The sequence below is a fragment of the Symphodus melops genome (assembly GCF_947650265.1).
Source record: "Symphodus melops genome assembly, chromosome: 21".
NCBI lineage: Eukaryota > Metazoa > Chordata > Actinopteri > Labriformes > Labridae > Symphodus > Symphodus melops.
In genome coordinates, this window is record NC_136711.1 from 16,279,135 (window position 1) to 16,301,602 (window position 22,468).

The 22,468-nt window shown below is 42.1% G+C and overlaps 1 protein-coding gene across 9 annotated transcripts; it reads left to right on the forward strand.

The window, feature by feature from the left end:
* The first annotated feature begins 95 nt into the window (after positions 1-95).
* Positions 96-21,505, forward strand: rnf157 (ring finger protein 157). 9 transcript variants are annotated; one of them, XM_079334351.1, is made up of 20 exons: positions 96-204; positions 499-1,203; positions 4,116-4,234; positions 7,279-7,367; positions 7,606-7,755; positions 8,740-8,857; positions 8,961-9,027; positions 9,109-9,152; positions 9,690-9,737; positions 9,893-9,964; positions 10,126-10,285; positions 11,049-11,161; positions 11,249-11,481; positions 11,870-11,972; positions 12,077-12,185; positions 13,523-13,737; positions 13,827-13,889; positions 14,236-14,284; positions 17,542-17,652; positions 19,492-21,505. In XM_079334351.1, exons 2-20 carry the CDS (start codon positions 1,116-1,118, stop codon positions 19,638-19,640), a joined length of 2,100 nt encoding a protein of 699 aa, XP_079190477.1. In that variant the 5' UTR covers positions 96-204; positions 499-1,115; the 3' UTR covers positions 19,641-21,505. The 9 variants fall into 9 exon arrangements, with proteins under 9 accessions (XP_079190477.1, XP_079190479.1, XP_079190480.1 ...); XM_079334352.1 differs by having other exon boundaries at positions 130-419; XM_079334356.1 differs by adding an exon at positions 18,660-18,694 and having other exon boundaries at positions 130-1,203; positions 19,492-19,682.
* The last annotated feature ends 963 nt before the right edge of the window (positions 21,506-22,468 follow it).

Sequence of the window (22,468 nt, forward strand, 5' to 3'; positions counted from 1 at the left end):
TTTTCTGAGTCGTTATTCCGACTTGAGTAAGCTTTCATGTGAATTTTACAACTAGAGAAATTCGTTTTTCCGATGCGTCTGACATCACATGAATGCACCATATGCGCCCCGTGTTGTTGGCCTCCTCTCATTGGACGCTTCTTCTTCACTGCCCTCGTTTACAACGGTTACATTGCCCCCTGTTGTCAAGGAGTCGCGAGTAACGTAAATATTTGACCACTATCGTTCTCTTTTGTTCCTTTCAATAGTTTCTATAAAGATGAAACTGGATTTTTGTCGTGAGAAAACGATATTTATTTTTTGAACGCTACATATTGCTGCATTTAAAAAAAAAATTGAAAAATCATAGATTGACGCCACCATACTTGTTGCAAAAAAAAAAAAAAAAAAAAAAGCTTCAGTTAAATCACAACGAGGGGGTAATTCCTGGGTTAACTATTTAGAGAGTTGAGTTTTCACGAACATTTCCAAGGTGTTGACAGTATTTCTACTCCACAGAAAGGTCTTCTCTGCACTGCAGTCTCTTCCATTTGGCGTAGGAAGGTCACGTTACAAAGCGGGTCGACACAAGCTGCTGGAGAGAGGAGGACTGCGCAAAAAACCACGGCCCGGATTTGAGCCTTTTGCTGACGTCATGTGGAGCCACAGACCTCTCTGACAGGATCCAGCAACGAAACAGCACCGGAGGTTTATAATCAACATCTAGTGGATCAGGGAGATGTCGACGAGCACCTCGCTGTTTGTTTGTTTTTTTTGTGCGCAACAGTGAAGGAAGCTGAGCCAGGCGCGGTGCAAATCTCCGTTTTGCGCGATATTGCGGCTGAGGTGCATCATCATCATCATATATGAGCGCACTTCTCCGTTGTGATTATTAAAGGGACTACAGCGGCTGCTTTCTGTCTGAAAACAATCTGCAACATCCAACCGGGGAGGGATAAGCAGCCACAGAACAACTACTAATCCCCGGGACGGCTGGGGTTCAGGCCCCGACAGAAAATGTTCAGGGCTGCACGAACTGGATTAAATGATAGAGAATAAAGGGGACACGCCGCAAACAAAGCGAGCCATTTTCAGTGTTATGCCCGTGAACCCGTGTAGTCTGTATCCGACTGGAAATGGGAGCATTAACGAGCAGACAAAACATAGGCGTGGAAGAAGTGGACATTCCGTCCAATTCGGTGTACCGTTATCCACCGAAATCTGGTAAGTCACCGAACAACAGGTTCAGGCCAGGAAAAAGGTATCTGTCCTTACAGGGTTTCTGAAGCTCACTGTACAATGCACATGATTTATTTGTGATTTGGGATAGTGGCCACAAACATCACCACCATCACCATTTTACCTTATAGCTGCTGACAGGCCTGCAGGACATCTGAGCCTTCAACCTGAAGCAGCTACCTGTGGAGACAGAGAGGAGGGCCAATGCTTCTTCACCATTTCTACTTAACATTACATTAACTTCACATTTGTTCTCACATTTAATCATCATTTATTTTCTTTGTTTTAGCACTGAATCGATGTGATGTCCTTGAAGTGATACTGATACCAGCACAGGGGCATTTTTATTATATATATATATATATGTACACACACACACACACATTTGTTTTAGTAGTCTGTTCGAGTTTACTTGTCATGGAGGATGAAGATCCCAAACATCACTCAGTACACTTCTACAAACAGTGTAATCTAAGGCATATTCTTGTTAGTGCACCTTTCCTTTTTTAATATATAAAACAAAACCCAACATGGGGTTCATGCTTATCATTTCACATTTTATTCCTAATGTATAGTGTCAAAATGGTGGAACATGGTGGTGAACACCATCAAGGACTGAGAGTGATGAGAGTAATTCAATACAAATGAAAGCATAGTCTTCAGAGTCTTCAGATTTAAATGGGAAAAAGACAGATTGATGGTCAGAAGAGAGAAATAAAAAAGGATTGATTCTAAGAATTACAAGATTATGTAAGCATTGCCTAAAAGCAAATCTTTTGACATCAAACGTCTTCTTTTTCCACCATGCAACCAAATAATCTTTATCTTTCAATTATTTAATTAATAAATATAAGGTAAAGATAATACATTTTAAAAACATTTTTAATTGAATTTTATGATTTAAAAAAATGGTGAAAGATATGACTTTTACATATGCAGAATTAGTTTTCTCCATACAAAGGGTGAATCCACTTTTAAATCCCATTGGACTCACACCAGTAATTGATTGACAATATTCAGTAATAATCGGCAGTTTTGTTCTGCGGATTGTGAAGGGATGACCCTCCCTCCTCTGTCTCTAATTGGCTAATACACGAGACTAAATATACAGGAGGAGTCTTACATGTCACAGTTTATACAAAAGGCTGTTTATCCTCCTCTAGACGGGCTGCTTAAAAAAAAAATTTAAGGACAAATTCAATATTGTATACTTCTGTAGGCTCCATTACAATACTGACGATTAGATATTCTAATAATAATAGAAGCGTATTTAAAAAATACCTCAAAAGTTGTTCATGTTTGTATTGATGTTGAACCTGTTTCGGGTATTTATAAGGCCGAGGTCTTAAACCGTTTTGCTTGAGGCAGCATCGGCATATTTGTATTATTCTTAATCTTTCAGGAATACTTTAAAGGTTCATATCGATAATTAAATGTCAGATTGGCTCACAGCGCCCCGCTCGACCTCAAACTGACCTGTGTGTGTCTTCAGCCTGTCTTTATTTTTGTCCTGTGTGAGATTTTTATCTTGTGATTGCACATTACGTCCTGCCGGGGCTGAGCTTTAATCCAATCTGTCTGTCAAAACAATCAAATCATGAAGAAATACTGCTATTGTTTTTCTGTTCAATTGTTGACAGAGACATTAAGTTAATAGATAAGTGTGACAAAATATGACTTGGGACAGAAATAGTGACATTACAGCAGGCTTACTTTATTCTCAGTTGTGATGTGCCTGATACAATATTGGTATCTGAGCGGATGGAAAGGAACACAAACAGACTTGTAGCCGCAATAAATGCCTCTCTAACCCCAGTTTTCTTCTGAATCCGTTTTCTGCGCGATATTACACTCCTGGTCGGAGTCTTGAGAGATGCTGGGGGGGGGGGGGGGGGGGGGGGGGTTGGTGGGAGAGGTAGGAGTAAGGTGGTGATGGCTGCTGCTGAAACCGATCTGTCAGCCTTATTTCCTGTTCCTGGGATCTGGTGACAAAGCTTTGGCTAAGTTTCTCTCCCCTACCTGCTGTAAATGATAAGAAGGCGATCGAGAGAGAGAGCCGGTCTTGATACACTTTTTTGTATGAAATATATATTTTTGAGCATCATTTATTTACGGTGAGCTTTCTCAACTCCAGCACTGACAGAAAAGCCTTATTCAGGGAAGAGATGTCCTCACAGCTTGTATTTAAAGACTCTGAACCGGCATTACAGACTTAAGATATCACCCCACCCTGCTATTAAAAGGCAGAATGTCTATTTAGTGTTGTTTTCTTCGACCTGGACCCTTGGTAAACAGGTGGACCGGCGGCAGCCCAAAAACCACCCTGACGTCACCCTTTTAAGGCTTCATTTGTAGTCTGAACAAACGTATTACCACAAGATTAAAAAAACAAAAACTGCACCCACCCTGTCATTACTATTTTTACCTGACACTTTTACCTGATCGTTAAAACCAGTATAAAGCAGACTAATGACGGTAGACAGAAAGCAGTTTGAGTGTTCTTGGCTTGTGCACTGACTGGAGCTATCCGTGCGTCACGGTGCCATCTAAGTGGATCAAACATTTACAGGAAATGTTAATGATTGATGACCGTTAGGTGCCAGATGGGTCATAAAAACAAGAATAACAGACAGCTTGTCCGTCTGACGTCTCTGAATCTTCTTTTGGTTTAATGATCCACAAAAAGAAACGAGTGCATCATTAAACATTGATCCCATGTTTCCCTTCAAATGAGCCTAAAAAAACAAGACTACTTATTTATTGCTTAAGCATTTTCTGGAATTTAGTGTCATATTCTTCATAAAGATTTGGTGTTTTGTCACCAGTATGTTCTCTCAGATGTTTTCTTATAGTCTGTTCTCAGTTTTTAAGTTAAAAATTCTCTCTCTTCTATGCAGGAAGTTACTTTGCCAACCATTTTATAATGGGGGGAGAGAAGTTTGACTCCACCCATCCGGAGGGTTACCTGTTTGGGGAGAACACGGACCTTAACTTCCTGGGGACCCGACCTGTGGCAGTAAGTGCTCTTGAGCCTTAACGGCTGTATTTCATTTAGAAAAGGAAATTGTTTTCATTTGTTCTTTTGGATGTCAAATCAATATTGATGGTACGTGTCATTCAGTGAAATAATAAAATCAGTGCAGGATATATAGGAATTTCCATGCTTACATGTACCAGGATGCATTGGGTGTGAAGAGCCGATGCCTTTGACTGGATTTGTTGTATTTCTTTGGCTTTGTGCTCTCGTTTTAGTTCACCAATATACAGCTGTTGTTTCCATCTTTTAGCCCGATTGAATAGTTTAATATGGCAAAATATCCGAGCCAATGACCGTCTCTCTGTGAATAACATCAAATATTGTGATTGGTGTATGATTGCATTGGTGTCCGAATAAAACACAGATTTTTTCAGCTGCCCAAAGTTGTTCTTGAGAGGCACAAATCAACTCTGCAACCGCTGCAGGAATGTCCTCCTTATATACCTGACTCATTGAGAGTCAAGGTTCAACATGTTCTGTCTAACTTTTATAATCTGAGCTTTTGATCACTTTAAATTGATCTTGATCAGAAAGTGGATTTCCCCTGGTTGTTGAGGTGTTTTGAGAGTTTAAATGTCTCTGTTCTTTCTGGGCGTTTTAAGGAAAACTCTTGAGAGGTTGTGTCTTCATGTCGAGTCTCAAAATGAGACAAAATTAACATTTTTAAACTCAAATTATAGGCCAAAGCATTAAACAAGTCTTTTCGAAAGTATAAAAAAAGAGTATTTTTACATACATTTCTTGTGTACAGTTTTCAACCTACAACATATATCTATCCCAGATTTCCAATTTTTTGGTCATGTCAGAAAATAGGGAAATGTCGTCGATCTCTGAGCTCAAAGTAGCAGCGATTCTTCAGATTCGAAAAAGAAAAAGGTCACTTTCTCTTTCAGCATCAAAAGGTGTTACTGTCTCTTTTCCATCAACATTTCAACAGGCCTGACTCCTGCAGCTTCAATTAACAGTCTCTCAGGCTGTGACCGATTGTAATTTATTTCAGCTTCAGACTAATTCAAAGTGGAACGACAGTCTGCTGGCTCCCTGCACAGAACCGCTGATAAGTGACGTCCCTCCGGAGGGTTCGTTCAACCACATCATGAACCTGAAGGTCAAGCTAATGAGAGCTGGAGATAAGAAACAAAATGAGCTCAAGTCCAAGGAGAAAAGAGAGAATTTGAAAAAGACTGTATTAATTTGACTGAGTGAAAGAATTTGACGAGGTGACGCTGATATGGAAAGTCCAAGTGCTGTTTCTGTCTAGACTGGGGCTAAAATTAGGAGTGCAGTTTTTCTCCAGATTATGTGGGTGATTATAATCCTCCTGTGGGAAAGAGAATTCAGCCGGTGTTAGCATGTTGGGTTTTTTTTCATTCGTGTGACTGAAGCTTTACCAGCATTATATAAGGTTTGTGGTTTCTGAGCAGATGGTGCAGTAGAATCATAAAACCAAACCGCAGTTGTTGTTCTCCGTCTCCTGCGACCGCTCTACAAATATGATAATGGACGAGGCTATATTTAGAGCTTTTTAGAAACTCTTGCACATGTATTTTTAAAATGATTTTTTAGCCATGCGAGTGCTCGATGGATGGAAACAACAACTGGATGTTGGCAGGACATTTTTCAAATTTTCAACAGAATTTCACAATCATCTCCAGAGGATAACCCTAAGAATAAATGCCTTTCCTTGCGTTTTTGTTAATTTTTTTAGGAAGGAATGTTAGTTTTGGTTTTTATGAATCCTGCAACAGCTGCAGCAGGAGCTAATATTATAAACGTACATTTAGGAGCAGAAAACCCACATACAAACTTTATTCTGTTGAGCTGCAGCAATCCATAACAAAATATGCGACACTCTGAGAACCTTTAAAGCCCTGAAGACTTTGGACATTTGTCACTCTGATTGTCTGAATCCGGAGGTTTTTCCTTCTTCGGAGTATTTGTCGAACCCTGGCATGTTTGTTTGTTCGTAAATCAACCAGTGGTGAAACATTGTAAGTGCTTAAAATAAAGTTGAAAAGCATTCAACCACATGACTACAGTTTACAAGCTACGATTAACGTTAGCTAACAATTTATGTTTTTCTTAATATCGCCCTACGTCCACCTACCAATGTCTTATCAGTCACTGACGATCAGGGAAGTAGGGAACTGATAAGTGATTTGTCAGAACCTCAAACACAACAGTTGGATTTTTGATCAGAAGAAAGAAGTTTCCAACCATGAGCGTTATCGTGACGTCAGTGGAGAATTAATTCAGTGTCAGTGTGATGAATGAGACCTACAGTGTTGCCTGTACATTCTCTCATGAATGGTTCTTTTCACAGCGCGTGCTAGTTTGTGTAGTTTACAGGCGTGACTCCTGCTGAGCCCAGATGGGTAATAGCACTGAAAGTGGTGCCATTCACAACCACTCACATACCCTCGCACTGAAACCGATGAGTGGTTGTACTGTGGAGGTATCTGACCACATCCTGCATGTTTCTCCTGCAATGATCCTCAAACCACCTCCACTCTGCGTTTACTCTTCGTCAGCAGCTTCTGGCTTCAAACACACAACAAAGAGAGGGATCATGTTAAAGGTCACGTATCCATTTTCTTAGATCTGGACTTCAATGCTGGAGATTGTAGAGAAAATAATACTTAAAGCCAAGTTAAAAAAAAACAGACACTCTTTGACCCTGGACTAGTTTACACTCCTGTGGTCTCTGTGTGTGCGAAAAAGTGCCAAGCACTGTCTGAAACTTCAACCGTGTCTCTGGAAAGACACAATCTGAGCAGTTTTTTTTTTTTTTTGCTCTGGCTCAGCACTTGTCAGCACACATCTCGTGGTGCTGACCAATCGAAACCCTTGCGTGTAAAGGTTAAACCCGGGAGCAGCGGAGGCCACTGTATAACCCTGAGTTCCCTGTGGTGAAAGAGAGGAATGTCGGGGCGGTTAAGGGAAAATAAATGCTACTATTCTTTAGTCTCACAACATGTGTTTTACTTTCATGTACATGTAATTATTTTTCTTTGTGTTTTCAGTTCCCGTACGCAGCCCCTCCACCTCAGGAACCAGTGAAGACGTTACGAAGCCTTATAAACATCCGCAAGGATACGCTGCGGCTTGTACGGTGTGCACAGTTATTTACCTAAACACACATATAACCTGCCACTTCACCACTGTCGTCTTATTTTATGTCCACTGAACTGTTTTTGATTGAAGGCACAGTGTAGAAATCATGCATGCTTTTTTTTCTTGTCATTCAAACAATTTAAATTACACAGTCAAAAAGGTCAACTGAAATATGCAAATAACCCAAAACAACAACTATACTCCTCACTCATCCTCGTCTTTTCCTCATCCTGAAGGTGCAGCGAGGACCTAAAGCTGCCGGGTGATGAGGAGGCCGGGAAGAACAGGGCCTGCTACAACATAGAGTTCACCTTCGATGCTGACACACAGGTGGCCATAACCATCTACTACCAGGCCATCGAGGAGTTTCACAACGGAGTGCCGGTGTAAGTCGGTCCGCCTGACGAAGGCAGAGCACAGAAACCGTCGGCAATAAATCCTCCTTTGCGAGTTTGACAGTGTGTGGGAGTTTACTTGTCAGATTTTGATGGACACATTCCTCACCTACGCACCTGTCTTATAACAGATTTAGATTATAAATAGAATGAGCCTGCAGCTTGTTGTTACAGAACACAACTGATCGCACAGCTACAGTTTTAGTGCCGAGGCGATCCAGCAGGTCTTACGTTAGCCCGATTAAAAACATGTGGGCTTCATTCGGGATGTTTTGAAGCAAAGGGGGTAGTTCCTGTTGCAAATATGTTGAGGTATCACTATTGGTTATGAAAAAAATGAGTGACTGTACAATGTCATTCACATCAAAGCAGACATCTGCTTTCAATCCTCAAATATTCACATTGACACTTTGAAGATGGGCCAACTTGGTCTCCCAGATCTCGGTAGCTGTATCCTGAACTTTTCCGGACTCGCTGGTTCTTATTATGCACCCCACAGTGGGAGACTTAAGCAGGAGGGGTGGTGTGGGGTCTCAGGAGGACAAAGGACGGGACAGAAAGGACGGACGAAGCAACCAAGCCTGATGCCATGATGACATTTAGGCCTTTATTTTTTATGCTACGTTGAATAAAAATCTATGAGTGGGAAACACAAACGGGCGAGGAGGAAAGAGTCTGAAGCAGCTTCACCTTCGCGCTGCTTGGCCAACGCTCTCAGAGTATCGGCGTTATCACCTCCGCCCTCTCGCTCGCTCTAAATTCTGTCGAATATTTCTTGCTGCATTCAGCTCAGGTGAAGTAGAGTGGATGCAAAATTCTGCCTATCCCCCTCTCTTATCATGTTAATCCTTTTTAAATAATCATGAATAAAAACTACAGCTGCCACATTTAGACAGAGAACCTGCGATGAAAACGTGTGTGTGTGTGTGTAATCAACAAATTTGTATTCACCGTTTCTGTGTGTGTTTCCTGTAGCTACCTGCCTCAGGACAGCTCTCTGCAGTCTGAGACGGTGCACTTTAAGAGGGGAGTGTGCCAGCAGTTCTGTCTGCCCTCACACACAGTTAACCTCAGTGAGTGGGCCGATGAGGAGGTAAGAAGCGTGTGTCGTTTCGAATGCCAAAAAAAAAAACTCCCCAAGAGGATCTAAGAAAGTAAAAAGATGAATCCTTCACGTTCCTTGTTTTTCTCCTCAGTTGCTGTTTGACATCGACAAAGAGATTTTTCCAATGGTGGTTCAGGCGGTTGTAGATGAAGGGGAAGGTGAGCTGCTGCTTGTTGAACACACGGAGGGTCTGATTGTCTTTTAAAAAAACCATGACATGTCTGATGTTTTCTTTGCAGAACATTTGGGACACTCTCACATACTGCTGGCAACTTTTGAAAAGGTAAGATTTTATTTTTTATTTTTTATCAGAGCCAGAGTAATCTTTTCATTCTATAATTTCTTATTGTCAAATTTTCTTTCCCATTTGATTATTTTCTGGTTTGTGTCCATCACTGGGAGAACGGTGCATTCAATTTTAAAGTTATAGTTCTCCTAATTCTTTGAGTCGATTAGTAAAGTAAGAAAGGGTTGAGCTGCTCCACCTTGGTGTTTATTTAGCACGTTCTTCTTGACATTTTTGGCAGAGTGCCACCATTGTCATATTCTGAATGAGCTAAATGCAGTTCCTACTTGCACTCAACCCACTGATTTCCAGAACTCTTTACTGAATCACTGCGAAGAAACTAAATGAGATAATCATGGGGCAGCGTCCATTCTCGATAAATACCTGGATGATTTGGAACAAGTGTTGGTGTGATATAGACATTGCAGGAGAATCAAGATATCTGTTGGTCTGGTGTATGAATGAGTGCTGACAGCAAGACAAACGTTGAGTCATGCAAAATAAATCAATGTCAACTGTTGCTTTCTTTGTCAGCACATGGACGGGAGCTACTGTGTGAAGCCTCTGAAGCAGAAACAAGTGGTGAGCGCGCCGTCTTCTCTTTCCTCTCTCCTTCTGTCTTTTGTTTGATGGCTTTCAAAGACAAAGAAACACCAAAGCTGTGTCTCCCTGTTGTGCATCACACCTGGCCCATGAGACCCGCTGCCTTTTAATCTTCACTTTGTTCCTATTCCCAGGTGGATGGAGTGAGTTATCTCCTGCAGGAGATCTATGGGATAGAGAACAAATACAACAGCCAAGAATCAAAGGTAAACATCAGAGAGGATTCTTCTGTCTGCGCCTGTTTGAATGCATCAGAAGTGATGTGGCAGTGCGGTAAAAAAGAAAGCAGTTTAACTCCTCTGTCTGTCGATGCCCTGACGAGGAACGCTTTCTTTCTCCCTAACGTTCGATTGCTCTCTGTCTGCAGGTCGCTGACGACGAGATCAGTGACAACAGTGCTGAGTGTGTGGTGTGTTTGTCAGATGTGCGAGACACACTTATCCTGCCGTGCAGACACCTGTGTCTCTGCAACGCCTGCGCGGACACTCTGCGCTACCAGGCCAACTGCTGCCCCATCTGCAGACTGCGTGAGTTACCATCGATCATGAAGGATCTCTTTACAACACCACATACCCGACTGTTGGAAAGTGGCTGAAAAAACACTTTTATATCTCAATGACATCAGAAAAAGATTTGGAGATTTGGTACACAGAGGTTAAAGAGACCAGTGATTATAGACAATGCATTATTTATTCTTTAGACTGCTCAACATAGTTGCCAGAGGAGGTGAGAATTTTTTGGGGAGTCCGCAAGAAAACTTTCATATCCACATGTCCAGACTGTGCATGTGTCTTTGATCAAACCACATTTCAAGCAGAACTTCGGTGGACTTCCCCTAGCCCCACTCAAACACAGACAGGCGACATGTTTCTGTTAAAGATGGACGTCCATTTTGAATGGTTTCTTAGAGCCTGAATTACAAGTGTAGCCAGACATTTGAATTTTTCAACACACTTATTCTACACATCTTGAATACGCTTTCCCTTAGTTTGTCCTCACTATTTTTTTCATCAACATGAGTAAATCTAATTTCGACGAGCTAACACCCAAGCTAGGAGCCAACGATTTTTATCAACAGGGTTAAAAGTTCCCACACTTCCTTTTCATGGCTCAGACAATCACAGGTTGTTTTTTTTTCTCTGGAGCTGAAACAATCGTGTTATTTAACATTCCCTCTGCTCAACCAACTCGTGCTTCTGGTGTCAGAACTTCCCTCTTCGCAAACGTTAATGATTCAGATTCCAGGTAACAGCAATGAAACCAAACGTAACACGTGCGTCTTTCTTCTAGCATTCAGAGCTCTGCTGCAGATCCGAGCCATGAGGAAGAAACTTAGTCCTCTGTCTCCCACCAGCTTTAACCCCGTCATCACGTCACAGACCTCTGACTCAGAAGAGCACTCGGTGAGTCACAAACAAACACCATAAATGTATGAAATCATGATGACCACAGTCCGAGCTAGCTTACATCCCCAGTGTCCTCTTTCACAGGCGTCAGAGCACATCCCTCCGGGCTACGAGGTCGTGTCTCTCCTGGAGGCGTTGAACGGCCCCCTGAACACCTCCTCTGTGGTCCCTCCTCCTCTCCACTCCGGCCCCAGCCACGTCTCCGGAGCACTGCCTCCCTACAGCAGCGAGCCTCACCCAGCACCAGCCCGCTCCGTCTCCCCTCTAGACCACTCCAACTCCAGTCAGGGACTCAAACTCAAGAAGAGTGGTTCAAAGTGAGTCAGGCTGTGCCTTGTTATTCTTTCATCAAGGAGCAGAAAACTCTGTGAACTCTGACTGTTGAAAACCAGGATCGGATTATTTGTTAAAACTAACACCGAAACATTTATAGAACAAAATCGGTAAAAAGATAAAGAAGTCCCTTTTTATCCACAGGGGTCGCCAGAAACGACTTTAAGCGAAACTCTAAATCCAAACTAGCAAATAAACAGATTCTTAAAAAAATAATGAAACTGAATCAAATGTGTCCCGGTCGCAGCATTTTTAAATGAGTGTTCACATTATAGAGCATCTAATTTAAATAATATTTTATTGAACTATATAGTCAATAAATACTACAGTTCAGTCACTTTAATTCACGTTTTGTATTTGTTTCATTTTTAGGTCACTTTCCCAGAATTCCTCTGTGCTTCCTGAAGAGGAGGACGAGAAGTCTTGCAGCGAATCCGAGGCCTGTCGACACAAACTGGCTGTGGATCAGCAGGAGGTGTGTGTGTGTGTGTGTGTGTGTGTGTTTGAAGGATTGTGTTGTGAGCTCCTCCTCTTACCACTCTTCTTCTTCTTCTTCTTCTTCTTCTTCTTGTTTTACAGAATGGAGTGACTCCAGACAGCGAGAACCTGACTCTGTCCTCCTCTGGAGCAATCGACCATTCCTCCTGCACTGGGACCCCGCTGTCCTCCACCATCACCTCCCCTGAAGGTACACACACACACACACACACACACACACACACACACACACACACCTAGAGAAGCGCTAAGTCACCAGTAGATAAAAGAACACAGAGCAGAAACCTCACCTTGTTGCACCCGATCACATTTCAGGATCTAAACTGGGAAAACATCTGAACGCTGTGTACTCAAATTAAAACTGCAGCAGCAACACAAAGTAAAGCACAAAGACAGATAGACAAGATACAGACTTTTTGTCTAAAACACTTAGATATCTGTTCAGTCTCCACTTCAGTCTGAAGTCTCTTACTCCTGGTTTTAAAGTAACACACAAGGCAGTGCTGTATTTGTGTCTGGAGCTTTGTATGTATCTGTGCACGTCTTTGTTGTTCTGGCTGTGAAAATGTATCTGCCCCCTGGAAAAGTCATTTCTAAATAAGTTTAAAGATATCAACCAAACTGCCACTGGGTAGATAGAATTGCATTCATAATAACTCCATGGATGAATAAATATAAATAGCCAAACCCAATGCATGCAAGTGAATACTACGAGACAAATCCCAACTTTTAAAAGCAGTCAGTTTCTCTTTCTAACAACAGATTGATTAGAAGAATAAGAACCAGGACTGTAATGGTCTGCTGGTGGTCATTAAGACTTTAACTACACAAAAGAGGTTTAGAGCAGAAGAAGCCCGTTGTGTTGATAAAATGTATTTTTTTCCCCCCCCAAAAAAAAAAAATCACATAAAAGATGCAAAAAAAAAAAAGTCAAATAATCCACATCTGAAGCAGCTCGAGCCATCTGTTGTTGCGCCTCATGAAGTTGGTGTGAAAATATGCTCACAGTGGCGTTCCCCATCTCTAACACTGAGCAAGAACGTTACAAGCAAAAGCCTGAAAAAATCTAATTCTGGACTCACCGCCGTGGTTTATGTTGCTGCCACTGGATCCGATTTGAAGGGAAATCTGCTGGACGGCTCTTTGGTCCAAAACAGGAAGAGAGGACTATTATTTCAGCTGGAATCAAAGGCTCGATAAAACAGTAACCTCTGCAAAGCTAATCCGTTGCTGTTGCTAATCAACCTGTAGGAATTCACTACGTGTTAAGTACAAGTACTCTAAATAAAAAAAAACCCAAAAAAACAAAAAAAAAGGCTCAAGGAAAAAAGGGTAACGCAAAAAATAGAAATGTTTGCTTTTCATCTTTTCAATACAGTCACAAATCACACAGCTGTGGCAACAAATCTCTTTAAAATTTACAATAACTGAAAGATAAGGATACCCACCCACGATCCCACCCAAACCCAAACAAAGGAAAAAAAAAAAAAAACTCGACCGTGATGTGTGTCTCCGTCTGTGTGCCAGACCCCGTGAGCTGCAGCCTGGTCCATTCAGTGATGTCGATGGCCTCCTCCCACTCGCAGCACTCCCACATCAGCATTGACACCATGTCCTCCATGTCAGGGTCCTACCTGGCCGGGGCCGAGGGCGAGCCCGGGGGGGATGACGGGGGAGACGGGGAGGCTGAGGAGAACCAGGACGCCCCCATGGAGAGCCGAGGACCGTCGCAGCAGGACGGGGTGAGGACTCCAGATATGTACCGATGGTCAGATGGATGAAGTTGTCTTGTAAATGTATTTAAGGTTATTTTATTATTTCATACGTTTAGGAGTTTTCCCAGGAGCAAAAGGAACAAAACTACTCTATGGCCGTAGATGAGCAGGACTCAGAGGTGACTGTTGCACACGCATGTTTGTGTAGTAGAGACTCAGGGTATAGGATATATTGCAAGACAACCAGCGAGTCATACAAAGGAATATCTGATTTCCTGAAGAATCTAAAATGACCCTGAAAAGATCAAGTGCAGAATTAATGTCCCAGTATATGTTCATTGCAGTTTTTTGTCGATGGTTTAGCTGATTTTCTTTAAATAGATAACGATATTTTGCACCAGCTTTCCGATGATGGCAACGATAAATTGCAGTATCGATTTTTTTTATCCCACCTCAGAGCAGAGAGGATTACATTTTCTGTATTTATAAAACTCGTAACAAAAGCTTTTCTTCGGTTTTCTTCAGGGAAATGATGTCACGGAGGAGGACTGTTCCTCTCCATCTAATGGGAAAGGTAACTATGGCGACCTTTTCTCACCTCTAAACCCCCTGACCTTTCACCACCCTTTGCATTCGTTGCACTCAGGTCATGAGACAAACACCTTTCATACAAACTATATTATGGACTCAGCGGTCTATCTAATATACTATGTGGTTGCCGTCAGTAAATCCTTTCAAAATGAAGTGAAAAAAGAAACATGTCAGTGATTGTCCTCTAGAGGGGGCAGCCTCTTTCAAAATGCATGTGACGCTGACGCCACGACATTCAGTGAATGGCTTCTCATACAGTGTGTGCAGGAGAACCTTAATCGACCTCACAGTTCACTCAGAGATCTTAAAAGTCCACTAACATGCTGAATTTACAGATTCAACAGAATCAACTCGAACTGGCCCCTCAAATGTATCTCAGACACCGATTTAAATGTTCCTTTTTTTTCTTTTCTGAAAGACATCAAAAATACTTTATTTCTTCTTTTTTTTTTATTTGTCAAAATCTACAGTGAAAGTCAACCAATCAGCTGCCCGGTTGAGGCCCACAACAGACGGCTGTCATGGTTACGACTTTGTGATTGGATAGCGAGGAACATTAGGGCGAGGCCTGTTTACAGACTGAAAGGAAGAAATGTTTGAAGAAGAATTGACTTTGGTGTTGCAGAAGCATCGCACAGCTGGAGCTCCACACGCACACACGCGCGCGCGCACACACACGCACACACAGTGCTGCTCTTCCTTGCAGGCTCTGTAACACTACCACTGAAGATGGTACGGGGGGGAGGGGCACTTCGTCCCCCAATCACACCTCTGTGACATTCAGATTGAAGGTGAAATTTCACCTTGTCAAAAACGTGCCTTGAAACTGAATAGGGCTACTGTTCCTCATCAGGGAATTCAATAGTCTGTGATCGTGTAACAATTAATGGATTAATTGATTCCAGTCATTGAGCCCATCCTGTCATTTACAACGGGAAGCGCGCACGGCCAAGCATCCTGTTTTGTTTAGATGAGGTTCTGCTGCACACCAGGCTACTGCCTTGCATATGCATGACCTGCACCTTCTTTATATAAATGTGTGTGTATGTGTGTGTGTACGTGTACGAGGTATGCCATTTTCATGTGATCGCTCAGAAGGATCTGCACTTCGCTTTTGGCATTTTAAAGCTGCTGCACCATGAACGCTTTTTCATGCCCCATCTGTATGTGTGTGTGTGTGTGTGTGTGTCTTTGCGTATGATTGTAATAAAGGGAGAGTGCTACGAAATTGCGTTTATGTGTGGAGATTGAGAGTCAATGAGCAGAAGGCTTTGGGCAAAAATAACAAGGTCACCTTTCTTTAGAAAACAGTTTGCAACATGTTTATGTAAATTAGTCTCTCTGTGGATTGTGTGTTTGTGTGTGTATGTGTTTGTGTGTTCTGACACCTGGGGCCAGACTGAAACGATCTCTGAGTACCTTGTGAGTTACTGAATGACCTCTCAGTCCTTTAGGAGACGAGCGGACCTGTGCTGCCTGACAGACTGTGAATGTGCACACGCACGCACTGCAGGATGTATGTTTGCACGCAACATGTGTGTGCATCTGCACCGGCGCTGTCAGACAGCTTCTGTATGTGCCCTGTCTTTGTGTCTGTGCTGAGCTGCCAATCATCCAGCCATCTCTGCCAGTTTCTCCACACCATTTAGCACTCGCATACACACCTACACACACACAGGCTTGCTGCAGGCATGAGGCACTTGCACATTTTGCACATGTCAGAAACTCTTATTTGGCCATGCTGGAAAAGGCAGAAAAAAAATCAATACAGAGAAGAGCCTCATTTTGTACCTAATCTAATAAATAAGAAATACACACCAAAATGATAAGATAATTAACTCCAGTGTGCCATGCTAATGTAAAAGCTAAAACTGTAAAGTATTTCCTGAGATAACAGAGCAACTCGAAAAAAAAACAAAAAACAGCAAAATAATTCAAGTCTGGCGGTTTTGTGTTTCTGCAAAAAGACAAAAAAACATCAATCTCTTTCTTGCTTTCCATAAAATGTGCACTGACAGCTCTACTTCAAGAGAGAGAGAGAGAGAGAAACATGGTGGGCAACCAAAGTTAGTGAAAATACTGCACTGCAAAGAAAACCTAATATTTACATTTATGTAAAACACAAGTCTTTGTCTAAGGAAGTCTAAGCTTAAAATGCTTCTCATGCTTCTTAGAACTCAAAATGTAAATGCCCCAAATCTCTATGAAAAAACAAATAAATGATAATATCTGTTATTATTATTGTCATGGTTTCATCATAACAGCTTCTACGTTGTACAATCTGTAATAAAATGAAATAACACTAGTTAGCTGTGAATAACATAGCACAGAGTTCAGGGTAAATTAATACATCAAACATATCTATCACACTATCATCCCACATGGATTTAAGAAGTGCTGATGTACCCACCAACAGTCCTCCAAACCTGTTACCATGACGACTATAATAAGATCAAATCAGCCCATTATGTATTCTAATCGACAAAACTTTACTTCTCAAGGATTCGTTAAAATAAAACTGTCTCTTTAAAAAAACTGATTTCAGCCAGATTTTTAATTTAAAAATAAAACATCTATTGGGGAAGATTGGTTGGTGGTTTAGTCAGTGAGCGTCCTGTGAACAAATTGGCCATTTTGTACATGTTGTTCTTTTTGTGTGTTCTTTGGCTGGCGTCAGAGCATCATTATTTATTTATTGTTCACTTTAGGAGACTTAAATCTTTACATGCTCAGCCTCATCGTGTGTCCCCATCGAGGTGGAGAAGCCCCTACATGATGATGTTAAGCTTTTTTCTAAATGTATGGAGAAAAAAAAATGTTGCCGCTCTTTTTTGATTATGTTCTGTCCACATGAAATGGTTTCACTATCTCAAGTCTGCAAAAGAAACCAGGAATCTACTTTTTAATTTTTCAAAAGAATAGGGGGAAACTGTACATCGATGCATCACTCACAGCAGAACAGTGTGCCAATTAAATTCTTCCTAAAAACTATAAATAATTGTTTTTACATATATGCACATATAAAAACGAGAGAGAAATGCAATATGTCACCAAAACAAACTCCTTTTATAATAATAAAAAAAAAGATTAATTCTTTAGATGTAGTGCCGTTCCAGCATGGCCGACCTCACCCCTCCACCTCTGACACCCTCCCTTCTTCCCTACCTCACCCTGCCTGCCCCACTCCTCCCTCCCTGCTGTGCCTGGCTGCTCTTGTTTGACTTTTGCCCTCGCTTGCAGGTGGGCGGAGCAGGTGTCCAGAGTTGGCCAATAACAATCAGGGCGTCGCCCTCTGTGACACGCCCTCTTTGGGTTTGGATAATGAGCAGGCTTCCGACAGCCGATTCGCCGGTGAGTGGCAACCTCTCGAACATGGACCAATGAGAGCTGAGGATTGGGCGTGAGAGTGAGGTGGGGTCGGGTGGGGGATGAGGGAAGGGAAAAGAAGAGTGAGGAAGATGAGGGGGAACAAAGAGTGCATGAGTTACCTGTCAAAAAAGATAAGGACACATTAGCTTACCATGCTAACGTGCTAAAATAGATAAAAACATTATTTGGTCAGCATAAACATCCAGAGAGGAGTATATTTATAGCATCTTTACCCAGCATGAAGATCTGGAGCTCTCCTTCTTCTCTTCATCCCTCCCCTTTGGTGTTGTGGTGCTTCATTGCTTTTCTGTACTGGTTAGCTTTGCACTCTCTTCCTCCTCCCCCTCCTTTAGCTGAAGCCCTGGTGTGTGTGTGTTTGCGTTGGTTTCTAGTGTGTGCGTGCGTCTTACTCTGAGTCTGATGTATGCATGCTTTATTCTCACTCTTCGTGTTTGAGAGTTAGATTGAGAGAGAGTCGGGTCCATCCCAGAGACAAAGTTCATGTTCAGCGTCTGCCAGCTCCGAGCTGCTTTGCCCAACATCTGCAAATCATTCTCACACCCCGCCACCCCCCCCCCCCATCATCATCATCCTCCCCCTGCTTCCAAACTCTCTGAGGGTTACTGTGATGAAGGCCAAAGGTGTCTACCTTGTTTCTTTGCTTACTAATCTCTTGTTTTTGTTAATTTTTCTCCAAAACAAAACAGCCGAGTCATGATTAGCCTTTAGCTCTGCATCATTCATCGTAGCTCTCAACCCCCTCCCGTCTTAAATCTCGATTTCATTTCCTTGTATCTTCATCCCCACATTTTGTCTTTTATGGTGTATGTTGTGACATGTTTATCTCTTTCTGTGTCGTAAAAGTGTTCTGTTATCTCTCTTTTTCTCCCCCGTCATCCTTCACATCTTCTCCTGTCTTTTCCTGGACGTTTTCCTCCTCTTCTCTCCTTTTTCTCTCTTCCTCCTTTCGCCTTCTTTCGGATGGACAGATGAGGAGTCGTGCCCAGTGCACATACAGGACTAGGTATGAAGTTATGGGCAGACCCTAGATCAGACCCTGAAATACAGTATAAAGTATTAATCTTTGTCCTTACTTGTATGTAACATATCTATCACCTCACCCAGTCGTGATTGGACTTCATTTTTGATAACGTCTTGACCCATCGACACCGGAAAAAAAAAGTTGTCTTTATTTTTTACTGACTCCCCCATGTTTTGTACAGTCTATGGTGTTGACATGATAGCCTTGCTTACTTATTTCTATATGCGTAGTGTCTGTAGATTTAGGTTGTTAGTGTTGTATTGGCTTGGGGGTTCAACCAATCAGGTCTGGACCAATCACTGAAAAGTGACAATTAGAAGAGTACCTTCTCCAAAGTAGGTACTGAGTGACCATTTACTGTACACAACTGTACTGTATAGACTGTAGACATGCTAAATAACCAGTTTCTGTTTCCCCATTAATGACAGTTACAAGTATGTGTTAGCATCAAGCTAACATACCACGATGTACAACCCCCACCCTCGGAAAATAACATACCAGCTGCCACTGACGTGTTACAAACCCAACCAGTCATAGCTTTAGATGTTTCAGAGCCTGCAGAGGTTTATTGAGGAGGAGGCTCCAGAGACAAGAGTCTCAAATCAGACTCTATCAGTTGCCCCCTGGGGACAAATTAAAAAAAAATTAAGTTTGAAGTTGAGTCACGTGTTAGATATCAGTCACATCCTTCGTCTAACTTCCAGAATATATTTGACGTCTGTGACGATTTTGCAATTTGAGCCTTTTCTTTCTCTGTCTGTCTTTCTCTGCTGATACAGGTCTGATGTACCTCGGGGGCTACCGGCCTGTTTTGGAGCCCCGTCCCCACCACACCTCCACCAGCAACATCAACCTGGAGGAGCAGGGGGCGGAGACCCGGGACGGCCAGAGTCCTAAACATCCCCGCCGCGGACCACTCATTGTGTAACACACCCAACAAGCCCACACTCGCACCCACGAAAACCCAACAGACTGATACGTCCAGAGTCAGCTCTTTTACCCTGCCATAGTGCTGCATCGCTGGATACTGTCCTCACTGAACAGGGAAACATCCCCTCCCCACCCACCCACCCACCCCAACATCAGTGTGAACATTTCCTGGATGTCCTCGTTGCTGGCGCTAAAACTCCTTTTGAGTGGAAAGAGGAGGGAAGAGGATCAGAAAGGCTTCAGCAGTCAGTCCTCTGTGCACTTTTATCTCACAGGAGTGTTGTTTTTTTGTTTTTTTTTGTCCGTAACTTTACTTGTTGCTACGTTATTATTTATTACCTGTAGGTCTGACCAATGAGAGCTTTGTATTGTGACTCTATCTGTAGAAAAAAAACACATGCTGCTCCTCTCCTCCCCTTTCCTCTCCTCTCTTACCAGCCTAACAGTCAGGGGCTACTGTGATCGGCAATCGGATTTATTACTTCTGTGTTTCTTCTTCTCTGTTGTAAACTGTTTGTTGAATGAGAGGACACTACATAAATGTCAGCTCCCACCGGACTACCTTACCTTGGCAAAACTAAAAACACGCTGACTCCTCTCCTCGGATCAGGGAGCTCCTGTCTCGACTTCGCATGCAGCTTTTCGACTCTTCTGCCGATTTTTGTCCTCTCATTCTCGCCTTTATTTCCAAACACCTCTGCTGAATGTGAACACAGAAGCAGGCGGACTTGTAAGTTGGTGAATAGGCCAAGAAATGGTGGCCAAATCATGAACAGAAATGGACTGAAACGTAAAACTTCACACAGAATGTAGAACCACGCAGAGGGGGAATGTACGTGACATCCAAACACGCCACCGCAACTGGATTTAAACAGACTTTTAACACTAACCTGGTTCTTCAACCACACACACACACACACACTCACAAGCGCTTACCACCCCATTTCTTCTCCTACAGCTCATCTTAGCATGTCAGTATTATCGTAGTGCAACTGGAAATCAACAACGACCACCAAGCAATAAAGATGACAAGCTGCATCTCCTCTGTTTCTGCCACAGGACGACGCTCACGCTCTGTTCAAACAAAAACTGTTTGCACCGGCCTGTTGTACTCGAATCCGGACATTGCAGTGTATTTAATTATTATTTTATATGTTTGTTGCCATTGTAAAAGGGATTTAAAGTGAGAATTTGTAATTTTGAGTTTTTAGCCAACACTGCGCAGTAAGCTGGCTTTTTGTTCATCCATCATATTCCCTCGTTATCGTCATCCCACCGAGACGTCTCCTCATTTCTGAACCTTTTCAGTTGTTTTGGTTTTGTATAACTTTAACGTATTGATCACCTGTCGTTGATGCCCTGATTATGTGTTTCATTTGTTGCAAAACACTGTGTTGTTTATTAGGATGTGGAGGAAACTATGTGAACAATTTGTAAAGGTTTACACACTTTGCGCACAAACGCGCGCTCACATAACATAAAGTCAAAAGGGACAATAACAACGTTTAATGCACTATTTGCTGTTACCTAGAAGACACACTTTCCTGTGCATGAGGCGATAGTAAAGTAAGCATGTTAGTCTAGGTCAGCCTGCACCCTCCTGTAGAGAACTTGATGATGGATCACTGCACACACATTGAAACACCATATCCTTCTGCAGTGTTACGTATCTGTTGCTGGCTCTGGTTCTGCACTACTATATCCAAGCTGCAAACAGTCATGTTATCACAGTCCAAATGTGTAGATGAGGCCAACAGTCTCAGTATGATATCAAAGGAATGGGTCTGGACCCCACTTTTGTAGAATTAAGAGTGACAATGTCGGAGAAATTATCAAATGGACAATAAAGTTTTTTTGCATCGAGACAGTCACTGTTTTCTTTCCCCTCCTGTCGTTTCATTAATCACGGTGTGTTTTGGTTTTGTGTCCATGAGGATGAAAACGCTGCTCTGGGATCATTCCTAACATGGTCACAATCGCTGAAATTCTCTCTACTCAACACGATCGTTTTTCAAACTCTGCATTCCCACCAAAGAGCTCAATTTGTATTCTTGTCATCAGTAAACTCTCCGGCCTCCAAATCTCTGAGCTGTGTGGATGCGATCTCTCCGCATCTCCCCCACTTTTCACGGCCAACACATTTGTGGCAGAGTTCAATGAGTCCAGGTTTCGGCCTGTTTAAAGGCAGTTCTTCCTTTAGACTTTAACTTTAAATGCTGCTCTGTGCGGTCTTGACCTGCTCTTTTTTTGTAAAGTGTCTTGAGAAAACATTTGTTAAGAATTGGCACTATACAAACAAAGACTGATTCTTTGAGCATCAAGGAGCTAATTCTGTTTTTCTGAGATGACTCACTGGAAGAACTGGAAGAAGATTCCTGTCTTACCTTAACATAACATCAAGACTCGATATGATTGAACCTGGTGCCTAATCCATTTATATATAAACCTGTGCAGGTGAGTAAAAACAAGAGGTACTCTCCCGTCAACATGTTTAAACTATGTCAAGGTGGACATCGTGAAATAAAAGTTTCTTCCAGTTGATTTATGCTGCTTCAGCGCCTAAATAAAGTTTTATCTTTCAACTCAGGAGATCTCAGTTTGAACAAAACAAACATTTTGAGATCATTGCTGCGGCTACTTTTTTTTTGTGACAATTGACTAAAATGTTAAAGAAAATCTTAATCATGATCATAATTGTTTAACCCATGTCTGTTTATTCACTCAAGTGTTAGTCCATTTAATTACTAAAATTACTTCAATTATTCAACACATTAAAACTTCATAATAGAAGTTAAGAAAAAAACATTCATAATTGTCTTTTTTTAC